The sequence below is a fragment of the Lissotriton vulgaris genome, chromosome 8 (genome assembly GCF_964263255.1).
Source record: "Lissotriton vulgaris chromosome 8, aLisVul1.2, whole genome shotgun sequence".
Lineage (NCBI taxonomy): Eukaryota > Metazoa > Chordata > Amphibia > Caudata > Salamandridae > Lissotriton > Lissotriton vulgaris.
The window spans coordinates 372,907,293-372,929,241 of NC_141696.1; the positions used below are offsets into that span (position 1 = coordinate 372,907,293).

General features: G+C 42.0%; 1 protein-coding gene across 3 annotated transcripts in view; it reads right to left on the reverse strand.

Moving 5' to 3' along the window:
• Window positions 1-2,057: 2,057 nt before the first annotated feature.
• Window positions 2,058-21,949, reverse strand: part of SYTL5 (synaptotagmin like 5) — a 1,215,112-nt gene continuing 1,195,220 nt past the window's right edge. For all 3 annotated transcript variants that reach the window (XM_086934158.1, XM_086934159.1, XM_086934156.1), the window contains 2 exons: window positions 10,870-11,078; window positions 2,058-2,904 (listed from right to left, as the gene is read on the reverse strand). In XM_086934158.1, coding sequence (XP_086790284.1) covers window positions 2,762-2,904; window positions 10,870-11,078 — 352 coding nt within the window. In that variant the 3' untranslated portion in view covers window positions 2,058-2,761. The remainder of the gene's footprint in view (window positions 2,905-10,869; window positions 11,079-21,949) is intronic.

Below are 21,949 nucleotides of genomic sequence, written 5' to 3' on the forward strand. Positions count from 1 at the left end.
TCCTATACAAACTGACCAATGGACTGAGTGGGCTAACCAGATGAGGTGATTCCCGGAGGTGTCACCCCCGGAACTATAATAGTGTCTGAAATTGTAACTCGATAGCAGCAGCGGCGCTTGTTGGCCATTGGGCCAAGACTGATTTGCATATAGCTGTGTCTGAACTGGGGTGGCGAAGTGAGCTAAAGAATGATGAAGATGAATTCAACCCAGATCTGTGACTAGGGGTGAGTGTCTGAAAAGTTTCAGCGCTCCGTCCGTCATCTCCTTGTGTTATTTTATTTCAAATGTCTGATTAGCATTTAACCAAATTGTCTATAACCTGATTTGTTGAGGAACTTGTTTACCTTAAATTTGATAAACTAAATTTACCCTATTGACTCAGTTATCATGATTGTTTCCTCTTCAATTGAATGAGCATTTCTAATTTGTGATTAATGACCAGAGGAGATCATATTAAAGAGATCTCAGAACATTAAATTCTAAGGCTGTTATTCTGCATAGCTTTAGCAGAACTCTTAGGGGGGGATTTACTAAGATTTTACGTAATTTTTGTGTCACAAATGTGACACAAATTGGCGCAAAATCTTTTTTTCCTGATTTACTTTCCAATGCTACACTTATTCAGATCTGGAAATAACCAGAAAGTAATACAAAGCAGTTCATAACACTGCTTTGCATTACATAGCGCCATGGGGGCATACCATGGGTGGAGCCTGGGCCTTCCCATGCAACCACTCGGGGTTTCTCACGCTAAACCCAATTTACTAAACAACGTAAACAGGGTTTGGCATGAGAAAACTGTGCCCTTTCAAAGTAGGTGCAAGGAAGGAGACATGTTTAATTTCTCCTTCCTTTTCCAACTTTGCATGTGTGCTGCACTGTACATGACAGATACGAAGTGGGAAAAGGCTTCAAGTTAGTCCAAGCATGGTATTTTGTACTGGAAGCGTTCCCTTCCAGTACAAAACCTATTCTAGACTCCCATGGAGCAAGGGTTTCTCCCTGGCACAGGGCAGCTGATGTCAGCACCAGCGCAAGGGAGAGGGGAAGAGAGTGCCTTGTTTTAGTAAATTGGGCACTCCCTTCCTCCCTCCTTTTCACGCAGCGCAGCATTTGTGGCTGCTGCAGTGCGCTACTTGAAAACATGGTACGTCTCTGCCTTTGTGTGTATGATTTTTGTTTGCCTCCGTTTCTTTAGGAGATATAAGCTTGTTGTGATAATCTGTTACCTCTATAGCATTGTTCTGAGAATAATATATATGAGTTTGTTTTATAGCTTGTAGTTCAGTTATCCAATTCCTGGTCCTCATTGGATGACTGTTGGAACCCTTATATTCAACCCCTATCTGCACTAATTAAGATCCATCGCAGGATCAAGAGGGGAGAACTAATCATTGACAGGGAAACAGCTAAAACGCTATCTGGTGATAATTAAATTATATTGACATGAGCCTAACACTACAGCCCTAACAGTAGACATGGTTTTGTGCCAAAAAATAATTCCTGATTGACATTGGTGTAAACTTGGAGATAAGCTTTTATTTCTCCAAATGTTTCCAACTTCATGTGTGCTGCTCTGTATAGCACAAATCCTAAGTGGGGAAATGTGTAAAGTTTGTCTAGGAATTTGGTTTTTTTGCAGGAAGGGTATCCTTCCAGTACAATACCTTACCTAAACATGACACAGACATCCTTGCTCTATGGAGCAAAGGTGTGTGTGTGGCTCCTGGCAGACTGGTTGCGCGCCAGCGCTAGGGAGAGAGCAGGACAGTGCCATATCTTAGCAAATATAGCACATTCCTGATCTCCCCCTCTCAAGCAATGCAGTGCAGCAACTTTGGATGCGGCACTGTGCTGCGTTGCATACGTTTTTAGTAAACCTTCCCTCAATATCTGTGGTATTACTGTAGAATGTACACAGCTGCAAAATGTAATTGACAGGCATTGCATTTTATTATTTAATATAAAAAAATCACACGTGGGTCCGACTAGACATATGAATCTAAAATGCTTATTAATTTAAGAACAGCATTAAACTATACAACAAAAAACAGTTTGGCTTAGAGCACTATTGTACTCTATATTTTAATGAGAAAATACAACATTGACATATGGTACTGTAGGGCAAACGGAAATCAGTTTCTTATGACACAGTACATGGGATCAGTAGATCTGTTCAGTTGCCTTCTGTAATAGGCTGACGGTTCGGCAGTCGCGTGTGCTGTCTTCTGCCATGTATCCTAGCGAATTATAAACATTATGGATGTGTAAAAAGCATAAGTCACCAATAAGGAGCTGGAATGTGCATTGGCATATCTGCATGCCTCTTGCTGATTGTGCATAACAGACTGTTCTTCAGGTCGTATGGGCTACTGTGCTTTTTTACAGGGTATCTTCTTTGACTTTCACACAATGTTGCACCTTTTGTGTTTGTTCTTTTAAGGAGTGCATCTCAACTTTCCACTGTCCATCATTTCCACTCTTCAAAGTACAGTCAGGAGAAGTGTCTAGAAAAATTCCGCTGTTCGAAAAAGGCTGTGTTTACTGTGAAAAAGCAGAGCCTCAATCAATGGTGTACCAGGCACATCTAGAGCTTTTGGGTCAAATAGAGTTAAAGAGACTGTGCTTTCACTCTCATATGTGCAAAAAGTGAACGAATTGAAGTTAGCCAACTAACAGTTGACCCAGCACAAGAGTTGGAAAAGGAGTCTGCCAAGTCCAGGTGCTAGACGTCGCTCTTCCCGGCAATCTTAAGTTGTCAGGCACTGCGTTTTCCCATGCTAGACCTCAGCATTAAGGTGCTTTCAAAGGTTTCTCCAGGATTGTCATACATCTTTTCCCAGAGGTTCCTCTCTTCTCCTTGTGAATCCATCCAATCCACTTGGGTTCCATTACCCACACCTGGCAAAGACAAAATATTGACAATTAAGTGCATGAGAATGGAAAGTGGCATATTATATTAAGTCAAGCTTTTTCAAAAGTAGTGCCAACGACAACCAATACATCTGAGCCATCACACAGCTCTCTTAAAGTTAAGGGCCTGATTTATTTATTGACATTCGACCCATGTAGAGATTTTCGTTGGCCCACCAGACCTCTCTAGCATTTGCAGTAAACAGTGTCACAGTAGTTCATGGTAAGGCATTGTAATTTTGCTGTGTGGCTCTGTAAACATGACAGCAAATTTATCAAGTGTTTTTTATTTTCAAAAAGAAAATCCCAATGTTGCTTCCCATGACCAGAGGGTCATTGAGCACTTTTCAGTGCCCCTTAACACCAGCTTTTTCCTGGTGGTGACGGGCATTAAAAACGGCTATGTGTCTGCCAATCTAAATTAGGCAGTTGGATATACAGCCAAACCTCCAACCGCCGTTACTCCATCGGCCCATCAGAGTAGTTACAACACAGAGAAGATGGAGTAGTCTCTGCTGTCGTCAAACTATCGTCTATCCACATTTACATCTGCCGGTGGACCATAGTCTTGGTAGGGAGAGAACTCCTTAACTGTTGCAATGAAGTTGCCTCCCTGCCAAGATCTAAATAGGGTCCTAAGTTTTTGTCCCTTTTTTCCAATGTGCAGGGCCAGAAATGTGTTTTTGCTTGCAACTGTGATTACTTTTTTTGTGTGGTTTTTCCTATAGTTTCTGTGAGTGTGCAAAAATGTTGGTATGATTTCAGTGCTCTATCGTCTCTTTGGTATCACATGGTTAGAGCTTTAACTTTTCTTAAATGTTTGCAATGGTGCCATAAAGTGAAGTCTGTAAATCTTCTCTTTTTGAGACTAAAGGTAACGTTGTTGGCCTGTAATGCAAACCTCTGGTGTGATGGAGACGTCACTGCTTCTACAATATTGTCTGTGGCTCAGAATCCCAATTAGAGCTCTCCCCTTGTGTAACAAGGATTTTGCTCTCCAAGCGGCTCCTGCTATGTAGGCAGGAAATGATTTGGGACAAAATGATATCTGGGGGCATGATTAATTTTTGTGCAAGTCAATCATGATTATGACTGAAGTCTCCGAATGAAGGGAAGTCCATGGACATGGTGTAGACTCAAAACTAGGTGATGCACTAAATAGCAATTTCATCAGCATCATGGCTGCCAAACAAGTGCTCCTGCTGGTGGAGTTGATTCCACCAATGCGGTCTGCAACACTGTCTTCCGACTTGCCAAAAATAAGTTTGCATAACACACTCGGGCCGAATAGGAGATGTGTCTCTTTGGAAGAAGTTCCATTACCTCTACTCTAAGTCAGGCCGCAAGGGATCATTCCAAGATCCTTATGCTAGATAGTCCAACAAACCTACACATTTTCAGTGCATTTTTACCAGAAATATAAGACAAGTAGGAAAAGGAGAAAACAAACTCTTAGGGTATTGATATATGTCGATGGTATTTTAGTTCACACCACTTCTATGACCAGACTATTTTTGGTTTGCCTACAATTTACATTGAATTTGGGACATTATCTGGTTATTGTTCTCAGCAAATGAATACAGAGCCAATGAGCTGGACCTGACATTGAAGCCATATGGAATTACTAAAACAAGTATTTACATTGTATTGTTTAAGTGTAGGTACGCTAGAGCTTCTCAGCACTGAGGCTGAAGTTATGAAAAATTTCAGATTAGAACACTGACACAGTTTACATGACAGTAGCATTCAAATTTCATGTGATTCTTTAATGTGTGATGTTGGTGCTATGGTCTGAAGTCTCAAACAGCAGGTGGTCAACATGATCAGTCAGTGGGGTCCAAAGATAACAACTTAGGCTTTACTTGGGATGTCAATCTTTTTCCCAAAAATACTCAAGTTGGAGCTGTTATGAAGTCATCTTATCATAAAATCCAGTTTCTGAAAGAGAGAATTCCCGCTCATAACCAGCAAATGCCATGCATGCTGTATGCAAATGCTTTGAATGCGGCCTACGTTGCTGGCACGTAATCGGACTAACATGGAGGCAGAGCTTGGTAGATAGCCTTATTTCAGGTATCAGTAGAGCTCAATGTCATCTTCTTGAACAGTGATACGTAAAGTACGACCTCGCGCCACATGAGACTCTTTTGACCTTTACATGTGCCCCCCTGGACCACAGCAGCACTGACTCAGCACAAACATTAAAACAATGTTAAATAAACAGCAAGCATTTATTTAAAGGTTAATTACAGGTTAAAGAAAGGAAGTAACTAGTGTATACTACACCCCTTAGCTTTAGGAACACCTGCCTCTTTAAAGACAACAAACGTGTAAAAATATGATAGGTTCATCAAAATTCTAAAAGTGTATTTCATTTACCTGCAGAACCGTTCACCTTAGTAAGTCAGATTTCAGCAGTACATTCAGAAGTATTTTTTTAAAGTGATAGTTTTCATACATGATTTTAGAAACGGTCATGCTCTTCCATAGTACCCCCACCCTGGCAAGACTGCCATTAGTGAACAATTCCAAACACAGGAGAATGTTTTATACAGCACGCTTCCTGAAGTCATGTATGTCGAGATACTCTTACGTGTAATGATAAAGAAAAAGGAGGGACATTGAAATAAAACAATTTCCCAGGATCACACAATTTGGTCAAGTGGGTAAGATGGGATTCATCTCAGGTCTATTGGTTCCCTATTGTGCAATTCTGTTCAGCCACTAGCTGTAAATGCTCCTCTTCCCCTACACCCACTTTAAGCCCCTCCACCCCCACACACTAAACACGCGGTCCTCGGTCATACCAAAGACCTAACTTTTTGGCACCTGAGAAAATACTTGAGAGTACCCATGTTCTAGATGATTCGATTATCTCACTATGAAAGCTAAGGCACTTTCTAATATGCTTGTTGACTAAACACTTGTATGTTCCAGAAGGATCCCTGTATGGTCTAGAGACTGAATTAAGCTACTACAGACTGGTAATATCAATGCAACCAATGGTGTGATGTTTTTACAAGCTGCTGTTAGTACGAACACTGCGTAGAAGGCTCTCCCTACACATGCATCAAAGATTTTTTTTATTTAGACCACAAAAGCCTTGGGGACCTACCTGTTTTATGTGATAGCACAGTCTGAGATGTCCCTACTACCGGTATTTGTACTTACTACTTCTTTTTCCTCTCATATATTTTTCTGTGTTCACCTCTATTTTTCATTGTGTTTACTGATAACTTGAAATTTTATGGGTTGTGTTGCAATTTATGGATGTGCATTATGATTTATGCTCAGTTGTTATAGTAATGGCAAGTTACAAATAAAACATTCCATATAAGTATAATCCTTTTGTAATCTGTATTATTAGGTTTAATTGCCAAAAATGTAAAAAGTTATTGTTTGACAATTAAAAATAAGAATTACTGAACACGTAAGAGGAACTGATAGAAAAGATCTAAGTTATTCCACAACACAGCATTCTTTGGAGGCCCATGTCTGGTATTACAAACAGCCAGAGGCGAGTGGTAGGGAATGGGGTGGCTGGGCGGGTGGAGACGGGAGAGGGGTTAAAAAAGATTTTCTTTTAAACAATGACCTTTTCCGCCATCTCTCCTCCATCTCTGTTTCTCTTCTCTTCTGGACATCAGTCTGGAAGCAGCAGGAAGCAACCGGGTACACAGCCTCCCCTGAGCAAATCACATCGCTGCAATGCCATAGATCGTCGCTCAGATGGGGACAGGGAGCCTGTGCATATTACCCACCAGGCTGTACATTACAGTCTGGTGGGGAATATGCAAAGTGTGCATGTCTGTTTGTTCGGGTAAAGATGGCCGGCCAAGCAGTCATGCACACTTAAGTGTGCACAAACCACTCCTCCTCCCTGAGCCAACAACCCCACCCCGCCCAACCCAGCCCCACAGGAACGGAAAATAAAAAGATAATAACGTTGTTATTATCATTTTATTTTTCCCTTTTTTACTGCTCTAAAGGGCATATGTATCTAAGGATACATTTGCAATTCTCAAATGGCGATTTTTAGAGAATCGCTATTTGAGAATCGCAAAATGATATGTAGATCAAAATTAGCAATTTTTATGTGATTCCCTCGTATTCCTTAAATGCGATTCGCAAATTGCGAGTCACAATTAAGGAATCCCTTCCCATTCATTCCTATGGGCTAAGCGGCCCATAGGAATGAATGGGAATTGCATGCACAATTTGAGAGTACCCAATAGGTACTCGCAAATTGCGCACGCAATTTTAAGGGTGCAAGGGTTTCAAAATGACACCCTGTTGCACCCCTGAAATGTGCATGTGTGCACATGTGGCGCACATAGTGTGCCACATGGCACTTTGAGATTCCTTAAATGCAATTGCAAAATAGGGAATCGCACATTTTGCGATTCCCTATTTTACGATGACCCTTTGGGATGATACATCCCAAAAGATTCTTTCCTGTTCGCAAACGGCCCAATTCTGAGAATCAGCCCGTTTGCGAACGGGAATTGGGCTTCATACATATGCCCCTAAGAGCAGTGGGGCGACTCTCCTCAACCTTAGCGGAGAAGCTGTTACTACAAATAGCTTTAGATTTTCTTGCCATTGATTTGGTTCAAGCAGATATAAAATGAGATGAGGAAATAGATATTTCCTACTGAACAAGATAGAGATTTAATTAGTGTATAAATGTGTGGTATTATAATTGGAAGAGTTGAATAAAGATTCTGAACCTGATTTTTCTTTACTGAAACTTGCAAAATGTTTCTTTGGGCTAAATGTGTGAAATGTTTTTGCATTCACTAACACTCCCTTTTAAAGTTTGCCAAAGCAAACACTTTTCTGGCCATGCATAAAACTTTTAAGAGTTGATAAAGTTTTACTCACTGCTAAAATAGGTTTCTGACTGGATTTCGATTCAGTCTTTGGAAGGGGTGTGTTTTGGGTTTACCTTCCAAATAGTGAATCAGATTTATCAATGATTTTCAACCGTTTGCAAACCATTGAGAAGTCATAGTTTCCTCCACCCCCAGTGGCGGTGGTAACTCACTTGTAAAAGGGAAGTGTTACATTGTGGCCCCTCCCAATTTGTGAATTGTTGAAAAAGTGGGGAATAACTAGTGTTTAACTCTCATAGACACTTTCAAATATATATATATATTTAAAAACCAGCCTTATATCCCTTTAAGGAAACCTGACTGCATTAATTTTTTTTGCTTTAATTAAAAACAATCAGAAACATGGTGGTCTGCTGACCCTTCCAGGCCAGCATCCCTGTGAATGTGAACAATCAGATTCAGTCAATATTTTTATTAATATTAGTATTAGTTAGGTAGGTCAGATTGCGGCTCTATCCAAATCCTTATTTTGGAAAACGTCTTCCTAGCACATAGGTCTATTTATAAAAGAAGTTTCCAGACCACCTGACTAGCAACACATGGAATCTAAAACTGATATCCCAGTGCCACTCGTGCAGACAACACTTGCCAGATACTTTAATTATTTTTTCATTGAATGATTCATTGATATAACTGTAGCAAATGATTATGGTATCACTGGCTCGCAAACCAATAGAAACTTTCTTAGCAAAATAGTTAGTTGTTCCAGGTTGCAAATGACCGACTCTGCAAAATGCATATCAATTTACCAGGAACTGTATAACTACGCGTTGATCTCATGCAAATGGCATGATCGTTTTTTTTACCTTGTGACAAGCAGTAAAATGCATTTGGATTCTTCAAGCATTTTAACTTTCTCTTATGTGGTAGAAGTTTCAAAGTAGCTTCTTTTGTTTGCCAAAATGTATTGTCTAGTCAAAGTTGACAAAAATACAGTATTCATTCTCTTACTCTGAAGTGAGCCATACGCTGCAAAGTCCAACTCAAGTTATAAAAATGATATTATTTTTTATCACTGTGCTCAACAGCTGGAAGATCTAAATAATCTTTCAAACCCTTACTATCCAAAGAAAGTGCCAACATAGGCTGTCGTGGTTGTTTCAGTTCTTTGCAATTCATTGTTCAACTGATCACAGGATGCACATTTAGGTTTCCTTGTCTTGGTTCACTGCTACCAGTTGTTTTTTTTACCTGGCAATCTGGCTCATACATAAAAAAACAACTTGCAAGAGGAAAGTGACTGAAACATCTTGAATGCTATATATTTCTGACAGTTATGCATGCTGGAAAATTCAGTTAAAGAGAGTGGTTTGGTATTCCATTTTTTGAGGGCCGCAAGCTAGAAAGGCTCTAGGAAAACATAGGGCCAGAGGTATGAAGCATTTTTGAGTTCTCAAACGGTCCGATCCACTGAATCTGGGGTGTTTGAGACCACAAGCAGACTTTGTGACATGTATGAAACCCAAATTGTGATTCTGTTGTACGTTACTGAATCGCAGTTTCAGTTTCTGACCAAATACCGATTAGACAATTAGAAGGCGCAGGTTTAGGGCTTCCATTGCAAATACCAAATCAGAATGGGATGTATTAATGTTTTCCAACCGAAATCTGGTCATAAAACATTTATTGTTTACTTACTACAAACATGTGGTGGTAACCCATTTGCAAATTGGAAAGGGTCCTTAAGGGATCCATTCCCCTTTGTGAATGTTGGAAAAAGAAAATGTTAAGTGTAGGCACCTACTCTTACAAAAATATTACTTAAACTTTTATTTTTTTTTATCACATCCCATTTTCCTTTTTTAAAAGTAATCACAAACATGGTGGCCTGCTCCCTGCAGCATTTTATAGTGGGTGGCAATTTGCAACTTAACTCATTAATACTCATGCGGTAGGTCGAATTGGTTTTTCTGCCAACCAACCTTTTTAGTACATGGGTCGGTTTGCAAAAACAGAATGGATTTGGTATAAGTCGGTGCATATTGTGTGACCATTTTGCTGACTCCATTCATAGTGCATCTAGCTTACATCTCTGTTCAATAAGCTGAAATAGCCATTTACAAATACATGACTTCTAAAATCTTTTTTCCCTGATTATATGTCCTATTGTTTTTTATTGCCTGGGGCGTAACCTCTGGTCCAGCAGTTAGGGCATCCAGGTCCAGAGGCAAGCAGTAGCATCTGCATACTGTTTACGGATTCCATTCGGCCCAACCTTCAAACTAGAAAATGGTCCAAAAGGACTTTGAATGATACCTACCTACTTAGGAAAGCCTTCAATTCAGTAAGCTAGATTCAATGGATGGGTAAAGTCATGTCTAACTACTCATGGCTAGACTTTTACTGGCCATGAACTATTGGAAGAGGAGGAATGTTCCAATCTAATGGTACCTCTTTGAGTTCTCCATTAGTAGTAATGGGGCATATCGTTAACCACTCCAATACGCCAGACATAGATGCGTGGGACTTGCACTATTGAATGCATGCCTGGGAGTGGAAAGAGAAGAGTGCCAGGTATCACATGGGAGAAAATGCAGGATATCATCTAGTGCATGCTTAAGAGGTTTTACCTCCAAGTCAGTGGGAATGTTCTCTGTAATGCAAAAAATTGGGGACGTCTCTGGTTATTCGAAATACACCAAGAGCCAAACTCGGTCCCTAATTGTGAATGGTCCAGTGTTTGGGCTGATATTTATAGGACATGATAAAATCATGATAAAATCTGACTCCACATCCGCTGGGTCAGAATTTATCAGGTCTGATAAAAAATTCCCATTTTAAGTTTGTCCTCGATATTGGGGAATAGCATGTCGGGTTTGATGTTTAATGCTCTGAAATCCACAATTGCCAGTGATTAACAGGCAGCTTGACATACCATATAGTATTGTGTTAATTTACCATGGGCACACTGTAAAACTATGCAACTCTGTGTGACAACCAGCACAACTCTTAGTACATCTAGGCCCAACAGTGCTAATCATTCTCACAAAAGACAGACATATCATCTTCACTCACAGCTTACATAATAAATGCAATTCATCACAAAAAAACACCTTACCAGTTCCCATGCTAAGGCGCAATCCTCCCAGAAAGATGTTGCTGGAAAGAGACTCTTTATCCCAGACTGTCAGTTCCAGGCAGACATTTAGTAAATCGCTGTGCTGCAGGCTGCTGAAAATGAATGTATGGTTCCACTGGGGGTTCACTGTCTTTTTGACCACTGGAGTTTTATGTTTCGATGCTTTGCTGTGATTTGGGAGCAGGTACCTATGGCGCAAGAAACAGAAGTCAGTCAGTGCTTCAGTGCAAGGGCCATGACTGGCGAGGTGGAAAAATGTAAGTGCATAATTAAATTCAAACTGCAATTTCATTAAATGTAGGATTTCACAATGAAAATGATTGTGACTAATGTTTGGAAGAACATCATATTCAGATGCTTTGTATATATTACATATTCATCTATATGCATATAATACACATATAATAAAAACACAACAATGTTTATATGAACAAGGCAGGGGATCCTGCCGAAACGCGTTAGTGTTTGGATGGAGATTTTGATATATACATATACATATACATATATATATATAAAAAAAAAAAAATATATATATATATATATATATATATATATATATATATATATATATATATATATATATATATATATATCATGAGATTCTGTAATCCAAGTATATTTGCCTGTCTCTAATTTTTTTATAATCGGATACTTGTGAAACAGTTATAGAAATAAGACATCAGAACTCGACTATTAAGAAGTCAGAACTCGACTATTATAAATTATTACAGTCGAGGTCTGAGGTCACAATGCTTGCTACCTACAGCCGAAGTGAAAGGCGGGTCTGGTCTGGGACACAACTGAAGTAACTTTTTAGCAACAAAAACTAAAAGTAGCTTTTCTTTTTTTGCTCTATTTTTCTAGTTTACAATGACAAGACGAGAGAACGTTTCATTTTTGGCACTCCTTAGACAATTAGAGAAAAGTTAGAATATTTCTGCATGTTTCTACACGATCCGAACTAGGGCAGCTTTTAAGAGAAAAAAAAATCACTTGTACTGAACTGTTTCTAATATCTGTTTGCGACAAATATGTAAAAGGTTCTGAGGTGTTTCATTTTGCACTAGAGATTTTATTTTTATTCTTGATGTTTGCAAACATGCTCACGCTTTCATATGAAAGAGCAATGCACCAAGGGTTTAAATGGTTTGAGGGAAAGTTGATGGTGTGACCATGTACTATATGGGATAAAGTACCCACTGGTGAACATGATAGTATATTCCAAGCCACCTCAAAGTTCCATAACCTGAAATTAGCCTTCGGCCTCATTCCTCTATATGGTTATGAAACTCCTTAGTGACTTGCAATATCCTTATAATGTATGGAAAGGGGTACTGAGTACTTATCCAATATATGTATGTGTATCTATGTATATAAAACTTTTTAAAAAAGTAGCACACACACAGTGTGTGAGCTACTTTTTAAATTGGACTATTTTGTGTTTTTATTGCACATAAAACAGTGGTATAAAAACCTATATAATATGCAAAATATTTCACGGTTGCCTGTGAAATATGGATTTCATTATTATAATAACCATACCCAAACCACTCTGCAGAGCTTTAACATTTTTATAGCTACTAGGATTATGCAGCAGAGAAGACCACTTATATGACAAAAAAGTTAATTATGTGGCACATTTTTGGGGCATAATTTTATCATTCTTTGTCCCTACAAGGAACATTCTTGATGAAATCTCGAAATTTTCCATGTTACGTGGCAAATGATGTGGCACCTGTTTTAAACCCATAATTATGTTTTGAATACTGCAGCTACAGAGGCGCAAAAACCTACCTACCCCACGATCGTCCATTGTTTTATTTACATTGATTCATGAAAATCTAATCAAAAATATCAGTAACCATTTGAAGCTAACTACCCCAATATAAATATGTAAAAAAATCCATAACGGGTAGCATGTATATGGATGACTTTGGGCCTTATTATGACTTTTACGGTGTGGCAGTGGGCCACTGCCACACCGCCAAAGCCATAATGAGACCACCTGCCGTATTCCAACTGGATTACAGGTCGGGTGGTGCTGCGGCCGCTGGCCTACAGTTGTACAGTGCTAAGGCTCATACGTGGCCCTGTTGTGCATCCATTGTTTCCTCACCCCCACGCCATGGCAGGTTTGTGCCATGAAACCAGTGGTGGTGAGGAAACTCTAAATATTCTAGGCAGTGCCGCAGCGGCATCACCAGCATATTAGAGGCCTCCGACCGCTGCAAGACCGCCAGGGATTGTGGAGTTCTGGCTTCAGCAGCGGCCCCATAGATATCTGCCTGCCCAACTTGTAATAGGGTGGTCGGACCCCCTCCACCACGGTTTAGGTGGTCCATAGAACCGGCAAACTCAAAATAAGGCCATAAATATTGTAATCTTGGATTTCTGGTGAGATTTACAAACCACTATATAGCCTAACTAGGATCACAGTTAAAATATATCATCCATCATATTGTAGAACACCATTTTGATTCCAATGAATAAGCTCTAAGTTGTATGTAACAAAATCGACTTTTAAAATTTTGACTGTGTTAAACGAGTTGAAATTGCTGAGCTCATAATTCTGTACCTTTCATTATTACCTATGCCAGTCCCAAAAATCTAGAATTTTGAGTCATTTTTATTATATGCATTCTTTAATTCATCTAACTTTTGCTTTATAGCTCATTAGTACTCCTTAATGCTTCTCCTCCCAGAACCCACAAAACCCCAACGACCCTTTAAAGTTACCTTTCCCTGAACCCTAAAAATCCCTCAATATCCCTTAATTTTACACTTCCCAGAACCCTAAAAGTACCCCAACTACTCCTTAATGCTACCCTTCCCTGAACTCTAAAAACCCTCTTTCCTTAGCCATAAAAACCTTACTACTCTTTAACACTACACTTCCTTGAACCCTAAAAAACAATTGCTAACCTTTAACACTACACTTGATTAATCCTAAAGGTCCCTTACTACCTCTTAATACTACCCTTCACTGAACCTAGAAAAACGTAGGGGCATATTTACGAGCACTTTTGCATCGCTCCTGCACCATGCAACGTTGTACAAGAGCGATGAAACTTCAAAATTAGATATATGAATACACGCAAGGCCACCTTGCATGGTCCTGAGTGGGTTCATAAATCTTGAATAATGCAGCACAGAGCAAATCTCTGTGTTGTATTACTCTTCGCCAGGGAGGCATTTCCATGGGTGTTAGATGGTTGTTCCCACGCATCAGTCCTGGATTTTGACACATTCCCAAATTTACCAGATGGAGCAGACCTGGGAATGCGCCAAGAGCCTATGCCTGTCCAGGTGACGTGTAACAAGAAAAAATATCTTTATTTCTCTTTGTTTTTCCTCTTTCTATATGTGCTGCATTCTGCCTTCGGCGATTGTTTTGTGCAGGAAGGGGACTCCTGCACAAAAACATTTCACCTTACAACACAGGCACTTTTGCACCATGGTGCCACAGTACCTACATTGTCGGTAGGCAGCCAAAAGGGGACCAGCGCAGAAAAAAATAGGCAGGAATGAGCCAAATTGACTTCAATACAGCACATTTCTGTCTATTCCTTGTCTTCGCAGTACAGCACAGCAAGGTGACTTTCTGCGCTAAAAGCATGACTTGACCATAAATATGAACCACTTCGTTCTGCCTAACACTAACCTTACCGGAACGCTAAAACCCTTTACTTCCCCTTAATGTTACTCTTTGCTGCATGCTGAAAACATATTTATCGTCTATTAACACAGCCCTTCTCTGAAGCTAAAGAAGCCTTACTTCCCCTTTTTAGTACCCTTCCCTGAACCATAAAAAACCCTTTCTACACTTTAATTACGCTTGCCTGAAACCTAAAAACACTTCACTACCGGTTTACACTGCACATCCCTCTTCCTTAAAAATCCCAAACTACCTCTTTTTACAACCCTTCCCTGGATTCTAAAAAGCCCTTCTATCCACTTATTCTAATCTTGCCTGAACCCTTTTACTCAACTCATCCCTTAACCCCAAAAACCCTGAACCACTCCATAATGCTACATTTCCCTTACCCTTAAAACCCCCCTAACATGTTTCTTATCCCTGAACCCTATAACCCCTTACTAACCCTTAACACTAACCTTCACTGAACCTTATTAAAACCTCATTAGCTTCTCACCCCTACCCCACATTAGAGTATATGCTACTGACTGCTTTAGCAGGATTAAGTACCCTTGCCCTTTTACCAGTACACTTACCATTGCCCTAAAAGGCATGACATTTTTCATTGTTTTGCCCCTTCCTGCACAAAACCAAACCTGCCTTTAATGGAGGCCCTCTTGCACCATGGTGCCAGGGTGCCCAAGCTGCCAAATTGTCGCCCACGCAGTGAGAAAGGAAAGAACAGGAATGCACTGTATTGCTTAAATACGGGGGATTCCTGCCCTATTACTTTGGCTTAGGGAAGCGCAGAAAGGTGCGTTGCCCTACGCCCGAATGCCAGAAATGAGGCCCTTAATGTGCAGAAAACAGCATAGAAGCCCAACGTCAAAAGGCCACATAGGTCTAGAGAGTCTCACACCTCCTTTCTGTATGTGGCTTGCTCAACGGGGAAAAACTGGGAAAAGAAAAGTAAAAATAAACTAAAAACATTTATACAAGGGATAAAAAAGAAAAGGGAGCACAATAACATTTCTGTGCCCAAAAGTCACATTGAACACAACTAAGCAGAATCTCTGAAAGTCAAGAGATTGCATTGTATCAGTCCATTTGTCCAAGTCCTGGAGAAAACAGACACAATTGGCCAATATCAATGACCGGTGCTGTTGTCACTGGTGACCCAGGGGTAGGGGACTGTCAGAAAACACTCTCTGCTGTAAGCTTCTCTCGTTAACATCAACTTGTTCAAGGAGTTAAGGCCTAGTCTAGGAGGTGAAATATATTTGGGCAGCATTGAGGCAACATTCACACACAATAAAATCCAATGTATCGTTAGTGTTCTTGTGTTTAAAAATAAATACAAATGCATTTACACTTAAAATTAGAAAAGCTAGGAATTAATAAAAAAAAAGTAAGAGTAACAAACCTGAAGGTCTTGACATTTTTGTAACCCGAGCTATAGGTCTAAAAGTGTCTTTTACTTAAAGGCAAGTACAAGGTAAACCAGATATCTATTCAAAAAGGCTCCCTAATATTTGATTTACCAAAAATTCTTATTTCTTTTGACAAATACAAACATTGCTATGAACAAGTTGCTGAGTCGAGTCAAACCCCTTTGACTCGGGTTGATGGATTGAAATCACACCCATGCTTTGAGGGGATATTACAGTTTTGGCTTCCTTGCTCGAGTAAATAAAGGGCACATTATATATCCACCGTCTGTTTATTTTGACTGAATTCCTCAAGAGAGGAAAAGGTCTTGTGAAGGCAACACAAGAGCCTTCAACCAAAGGTGTGGCATTCGTCTACTCACAAGAGAGTACTAGTCAGAAACAAACTATGGCTGTTTTGCGGCTGTGAAAGGCACTATATTGCAAAGTGTCTTTGCTGACTGTCCGGTGGAATCCTGAATTTTGGTAAGAATAGGGAGGAACCCCTCAGGCGCACAATGATTCATGGAACTATTTCAGTATCACATTGTTCAGTTCAAGTGCCAAACGAATAGCAGGGTGGAAAGTTGTCTTGCAGTTTGTGCCCAAGTGATTTGGATGACATCCAGTGCCTGTATCTTGGCTCTTGCCAAGATCAACAGTGCTTACCAGGCTTCCGTGGACTGTGGTGTGGTGTTACAGTGGCTTTTAACCTTCTTTTGATAATATCTCTCAAGGGCATGGTCTGAGTAGTACAAAATGTCCCACCTTTAAGTTGAGCAGGGCTAAACCATGGAAAGCAAGTGAAACAATGTATGGCTTTTCTGAAGGAGAATAGTGAGGGGCATACATCTGAATCCCCTTCTTGTGCATTTTTATATCAAGTGAATGGGGTGAGCATGCTTACTGATCTTCTTGCAGACACATTGTGAGGCGATTCGTGTGAGGCACATTAATAGAAGATCTTGAACTGTACCATGACTAGAATGGGAAGTCAGTAGAATTTGGCAACAGTGAAAATCTATCTGGAGTTTAAATTCTGTAGGTTGGTAGCAATTACAGTTGATTTATATCTGTGCAAAGGCACTGTTCTGACCGACTTTTGCGGCCCTCCTTTGAGGGAGAATGATTGAAGGTGACTCCAGCCTATTACTCTTCTAGTGCAGGGATTAGAACTATAAACAGGGCCTATTCATAAGGCACAGTAGTGCACTTTCGTACCGTTTTCCTTAGATCAGGGCTTATAAACTTAAGCTAGGGGATAGATTCATTAGTATTAGTGATAATCCGTCCTTTTGCAAGAGTGTTAGTATACCTTCTATGGAGTTATGCTTATTTCGGGCCTTGTATGCCTCAAACGGGAGAGACTCCATCTTGCTTTCTGCCCCGGCAGCTTGAGATGCTTCTAGGCCAAGTGTAATGTTTTAGTTTCGAAGTGTTCTTCGCTTGGAGAGAACCGGCTCAGGCTGTCCCTTATCGAAAGACTGTATTTTTCTCCACTCCGAAGACACAACATCAGGCCGGCCGGCTGGGAACGTGTCCTTGGTACAGGGAGGTACAAGAATTTGGTGGGCGGCAGGTTACTGGCCGCAACTTTCCATGAAAGGACAAGCTTCCATATTAGCGAAAGTGTTAGGCAGTGAGTCAGTCAGTCTGTAGGCGGCAGCTAGCCGTTAGCATCAATGCCATTAATTATTTCCAGGCAGACGGTCGCCATCTTGAAGTCCGAGAAAGATCATGAAGCTGATACTCTCTGAGAAAGATTGAAGGAGAAGGAGAAGTAGCGCAGAGCGAGTGGAGACAGAGAGAGACAGCAGCTAATAAAGAGGAAGGTTCCAGTGACTTGGAGGAAAGTAGAGACGACAGAGCATAGAAGTGCAGACGTGTACTCGTGACTGCTGAGGTGTGATTCCGAGACGAGCCAAGGCACAGACGAGAAGGGAACCTAGATGACTGTTGAACCCCGACTTCGTGCTCACAAGGGGATCTCTGTCCTATAATGTGCACATTCTAACCTTTCACTTTTCTTTGCAGGATATATGTTATAGTATAGTGCTGTGTTTATAATTATTGTAATAAAATACCCCAGTTCTTAGTGAACCAACATGCGCCTTGTATTCTTGTTCAATCAGGGTAACCTGGTCTTCTAGTCAGACATCGTTTTCATGAACGGATGTAAATCCCGGTCAGGTAAGAGGTGACTGAATAATGAGGGAGAGAGGGACCATTTGATGCTGAGAGCAGAAGGTACATGATTCAATTTGGCAAGCTGTGCTAATTCCTGTTATTATAGTATCATCCCGAGTAGCCAATGAGAGATTCCTTCCAAAGGTATTCATAGGAGAGTGATCGTCGTTGGTAAGCGGCGTTAATGAGAACACCAGGTGGGAGACTGGTGCTTAGATCCGCCGGATTGCGGATCGGGTTGTAAGTAAGCGAGCACTGGGAGGGAAACCAGTGTTTAGGTCCGCCGGATTGTGGACCGGATAAAAAGAGAGCACTGGGGCTGCAGCTCAGTGTGTATGGCACGCCGGATTGCGGGTCGAGTGAGCACTGATGGTGATCAGTGTGTAATGGTACATAATCAGAACTGCCCCAGGGTAGATTAGTCTGGGCCTAAGTGGCCGTGAGACTAGCTGGTATGAATGGGATATTGTAGAAAACCTATGCATGTGTATTGCTATTTTCCCCATCCTTAGGTACGAGATGTACATACATATATATATATCACGACCAAACAATCCCCCACTTGTTGAGAGACGAGAGCCACACAGGTAAGTTTGAATCCTTTTCCTTTAATTACAGCTTGCAGACAAAAGCGACTGACATAATGCATTTCGGCATCCCTGCCTTCCTCAGATGTCTCGTGTCCTTTTCTCTTGTATTCACTGTCCGCTTTTAAAATCAAAGTGCCTCACATGGATTGGAGGAGACACTCTTGCCTGTTTGGAGGGCTGATGTTCCAAACTCGCTGCCCCGAGTTTTTTTGCCACGGAGAATCATGTGGAAGTCCTTGCCCCAGTGGGCGGTGTCCGCAGCTGCACCTCCAAAGTCTGGATTTTCAAAAGCAGAAACGGAGCTGGATTCCCGTACCTTTCACCCCACCTGCACTGCCCACAGCGTGGCAAGGCGCCCACCGCTACAGTGAGCATGGGCACTATCATGAGGTCATGACCCAGTGTGATCCAGCCTGTCGATCGCTGTGGCACCAGGTGGTTTGGCGGTTTCCCAAGCACTTTGAGACACACCACTTCGTTTTGCCACACTCCGCCAAACTTTCTTTAGGGATGGGGGATCCTGTGCTTGTGGCCAGCACTACACACCACGACCAAACAGTCCCCCACTTGTTGAGAGACGAGAGCCACACAGGTAAGTTTGAATCCTTTTCCTTTAATTACAGCTTGCAGACAAAAGCGACTGACATAATGCATTTCGGCATCCCTGCCTTCCTCAGATGTCTCGTGTCCTTTTCTCTTGTATTCACTGTCCGCTTTTAAAATCAAAGTGCCTCACATGGATTGGAGGAGACACTCTTGCCTGTTTGGAGGGCTGATGTTCCAAACTCGCTGCCCCGAGTTTTTTTGCCACGGAGAATCATGTGGAAGTCCTTGCCCCAGTGGGCGGTGTCCGCAGCTGCACCTCCAAAGTCTGGATTTTCAAAAGCAGAAACGGAGCTGGATTCCCGTACCTTTCACCCCACCTGCACTGCCCACAGCGTGGCAAGGCGCCCACCGCTACAGTGAGCATGGGCACTATCATGAGGTCATGACCCAGTGTGATCCAGCCTGTCGATCGCTGTGGCACCAGGTGGTTTGGCGGTTTCCCAAGCACTTTGAGACACACCACTTCGTTTTGCCACACTCCGCCAAACTTTCTTTAGGGATGGGGGCTCCTGTGCTTGTGGCCAGCACTACACACCACGACCAAACAGTCCCCCACTTGTTGAGAGACGAGAGCCACACAGGTAAGTTTGAATCCTTTTCCTTTAATTACAGCTTGCAGACAAAAGCGACTGACATAATGCATTTCGGCATCCCTGCCTTCCTCAGATGTCTCGTGTCCTTTTCTCTTGTATTCACTGTCCGCTTTTAAAATCAAAGTGCCTCACATGGATTGGAGGAGACACTCTTGCCTGTTTGGAGGGCTGATGTTCCAAACTCGCTGCCCCGAGTTTTTTTGCCACGGAGAATCATGTGGAAGTCCTTGCCCCAGTGGGCGGTGTCCGCAGCTGCACCTCCAAAGTCTGGATTTTCAAAAGCAGAAACGGAGCTGGATTCCCGTACCTTTCACCCCACCTGCACTGCCCACAGCGTGGCAAGGCGCCCACCGCTACAGTGAGCATGGGCACTATCATGAGGTCATGACCCAGTGTGATCCAGCCTGTCGATCGCTGTGGCACCAGGTGGTTTGGCGGTTTCCCAAGCACTTTGAGACACACCACTTCGTTTTGCCACACTCCGCCAAACTTTCTTTAGGGATGGGGGCTCCTGTGCTTGTGGCCATATACCTATTGTAAATACGTTCTAAGGAGGGAGGTGATTACGTTCCGACTGGGTTGGAGGGGCTCTCAGGAGCTGATCCCATCTGGTTCGAGAATCCGGTCGTTACAGGCACGCTTGTAGTTTGAAAGCTGATCTCTTACCCAAGCATGACTAGTCAATCAACGCTCATTCACATAGATGTAAATATTTTCCTTTGACTATTTTTATCTGCATAACCACAATGGTTGATATCATGGTACTCTGTCTTTGTACTAACTTGAAGCTATCTTGTTGTTGGAGTCCTCTTCCTCTTGCAAGTGGAATAGCCCTCTCTTGTTATGGTCCATCACTTCCTTGATTGATTCCTGAACATGCATTATTACGATGGGATCTATCATTTTGCCCAGTCTCTTAATCAGGCACTGACTTTTTTTTTTTACACTTTTTGTTGTTGGGTGAAACCAATGAAACTCACTTGGAGGGGCAACATGTTCTTAGATATTGCAATCCTTAAAAGGCTGCTTTTTTCTGCATCTCTCTGGATGAAGAAAACATAGACTAATATTGTCATAATCCTGTAGCATAACTCAGTAGTTAATTTGCTCTTGCACTGCAATAAAGATCTTGATCAGCAATTTTGAAATATTACAACAAATGAACACTTGATAAAGATTGTTTTGTAAATTAAGGGGCAGATTTATGATAACTGGCGCATCCCCAGGGATGCGCCAGCTATTTTGCGCCGCTGCTCCCCCACCAATGGTGCTCCGCATTTACAATGTGGCGCACCATGGGGCAAAAATGGCACAGATGCGTGACGCATCTGTGCCGTAAAGGTGACGCATTGCTGGAGCTGCGTCGCAAGCGCGACGCAGCTCCAGCAAGGCTCGGGGGTGCCCCATCTTTACAATGCTGCGTCAAGACCTACGCCTGCTTCAAGCAGGCGCAGGGTTTTGACGCAGCATTGGCCTGAAAGTGACTGAGTGAAATCTTAAAGATTTCACTCAGCCACTTTTGCGAGGCGCACCTGCCCCGGAACGCCCACCCTGCGCCGGAACGCCCACAAGTGGCGCAGGGCTTTAGAACGTGACACTTCTGATTAGATGCGTCACGTTGTAAATGGGTCGTAGGGATGCGCCACGTTTACGGCGCAGTTGCGTGATGCAAACGTGGCGCATTCCCAACATAAATCTGCCCCTGTGACTTTTACACGTAGGGGCAGATTTATGATGCCCTTGCTCCTCTTTGTGCCGCAATTGCGTCACTTTATTTGACACAACGGCTGCGCAAACAATGCGCCCTATTTACATCGTGACGCATCTAGGAGATATGTCACGTTGTAAAGCCCTGCGCCATAAGGAGGCGTTCCTGCGCAGGGGGGGTGGGCGTTCCTGCGCAGGAACGCCTCCTGAAAGTGGCTGAGTGAAATCTTTGAGATTTCACTCAGTCACTTTCAGGCCAATGCTGCGTCAAAACCCTGCGCCTGCTTGAAGCAGGCGTAGGTCTTGACGCAGCAT